This window comes from Limulus polyphemus, unplaced genomic scaffold (assembly GCF_000517525.1).
Source record: "Limulus polyphemus unplaced genomic scaffold, Limulus_polyphemus-2.1.2 Scaffold14475, whole genome shotgun sequence".
NCBI lineage: Eukaryota > Metazoa > Arthropoda > Merostomata > Xiphosura > Limulidae > Limulus > Limulus polyphemus.
In genome coordinates this window covers 1-2,199 of record NW_013680085.1, presented here as the reverse complement: position 1 = coordinate 2,199, position 2,199 = coordinate 1, and the positions used below count along the sequence as shown (strand labels likewise).

The 2,199-nt window shown below is 34.5% G+C and overlaps 1 protein-coding gene across 1 annotated transcript in view; it reads right to left on the bottom strand.

Moving 5' to 3' along the window:
• Positions 1 to 661, bottom strand: part of LOC106477356 (dual serine/threonine and tyrosine protein kinase-like) — a gene marked incomplete at its 5' end in the record, with an annotated part of 5,747 nt that extends 5,086 nt beyond the window's left edge. The window contains one exon of the mRNA XM_022380967.1: positions 462 to 661. Coding sequence (XP_022236675.1) covers positions 462 to 661 — 200 coding nt within the window. The remainder of the gene's footprint in view (positions 1 to 461) is intronic.
• Between the last annotated feature and the right edge of the window lie 1,538 nt (positions 662 to 2,199).

Here is a 2,199-nt window from a genome sequence, read left to right as displayed (position 1 = left end):
ACTGTTTTATAGGATAGTCATCATTCTCATCCAGCTGTACCATTGTTTTATAGGATAGTCATCATCCTCATCCAGCTGTACCACTGTTTTATAGGATGTTCATCATTGTCATCCATCTGTACTACTGTTTTATAAGATAGTCATCATCCTCATCCAGCTGTACCACTTGAAACCAGCGTTCAAAACCACAGACCCCATTTGTTACATAACTGTTATGTAATTAGTGAGTGCACACAGCAGAGATTTAAGTGTTATGTATATGGTAACCTAAGAAAAGTTGGGTGTATAAATACTACTATAGTTTTGTGCCTAATTTATTATGTGGTATTATACAGTAGACCAACTTATACACAAGGTTAAAAATTATGTGATTCCTAAATCTCAAACTAAATGTGTTTTATCATTACCATATCAATAATACCATAACAACTAAGAAACCCTAAATAACTAAACGTGCTTACCATCCTCCAACTAAGACGCTCCTCCTGATTACACTGTCTAGGATATAAAGTAGGTAACAAGGGCTGCCCAAACAATTCATTGACCACTGATGCTTTAGCCAGACAATTCTGCCCAAGAATAATGATGCCCAAAGGTTGTTCAACGAGATTTTCAATAAGTTTCTCTTCATTTGGTGGAAGTTTTATCCTGTTTAAGTGGCCTAAAAGAAAATAACATGATTTAATACATATGACTGCTTAACAAGATACAGTTATGTATAATAAAGCAGTGGAAAGAGGAAACAGTTTAAGAAACAAGGATAATGTGTAAGAGCTCACATAAACAGCCAACAATAACACACGTCCACATATCATTAAGAAAACTGGTCACATAAACAGCCAACAATAACACACGTCCACATATCATTAAAAAAACTGGTCATATGATAAATACCACGAGATATAAATACACATATTAGGTTTCTTGAAGAAATAGATGTGGAGTAATTCCACCGACTTCATGTCACGCGCACGAAGTCTGGAGCCTTTCTTTTTTATACATACAATCTTTCACCGGTTTATTACCCTTAATTGATAAGGGGCGGCAGCTGGGCCCCAACTACTGGGAGGGATTGCGACAAAGCACGAGTTCATGAAATTGATGGTCTCGGAAATCTTGAACTTAATGAAAGAAGGGAAAGTTATTTGTAACACAATTAATTATATCTTACATAAATATATAAAGCGGTTATTATTACAAAAAACTTTGCACAATATCATAATAACATGCCCTATTTTCGTAAACTTCTGACAAAAACACTTGAGAAGACCAGTCCATATTTCACTGTAATGTTAATCATTAACGTGTATCTCAATAGCGTAGTTTATAAAACCTAGCACTATTGTGTGTCTACCAACTATACTACCTGTTACTTACTAGGCCTTTAACTTAGTACCAGAGTATAAAGTAGGCTGAAACAAAACGTAGAATAATTGTGTCTACCAACTATACTACCGTGTTTATTGTACGTTGTTACTTACTAGGCCTTTAACTTAGTATCAGAGTATAAAGTAGGCTGAAACAAAACGTAGTATAACTGTGTCTACAAACTATACTACAGTGTTTATTGTACGTTGTTACATACTAGGCCTTTAACTTAGAACCAGAGTATAAAGTAGGCTGAAACAAAACGTAGTATAACTGTGTCTACCAACTATACTACCGTGTTTATTGTATGTTGTTACATACTAGGCCCAGCCTACTTTATACTCTGGTACTAAGTTAAATAGACACAGTTATACTACGTTTTGTTTCCAACTATACTACCTGTTCATTGTACGTTGTTACTTACTGGGCCTTTAACTTAGTACCAGAGTATAAAGTAGGCTGAAACAAAACGTAGTATAACTGTGTATACCAATTATACTACCGTGTTTATTATATGTTGTTACATACTAGGCATTTAATTTAGTACCAGAGTATAAAGTAGGCTGAAACAAAACGTAGTATAACTGTGTCTTCCAACTATACTACCGTGTTTATTGTATGTTGTTATTTACTAGGCCTTTAACTTAGTACCAGAATATAAAGTAGGCTGAAACAAAACGTAGTATAACTGTGTCTTCCAACTATACTACCGTGTTTATTGTATGTTGTTATTTACTAGGCCTTTAACTTAGTACCAGAGTATAAAGTAGGCTGAAACAAAACGTAGTATAACTGTGTCTTCCAACTATACTACCGTGTTTATTGTATGTT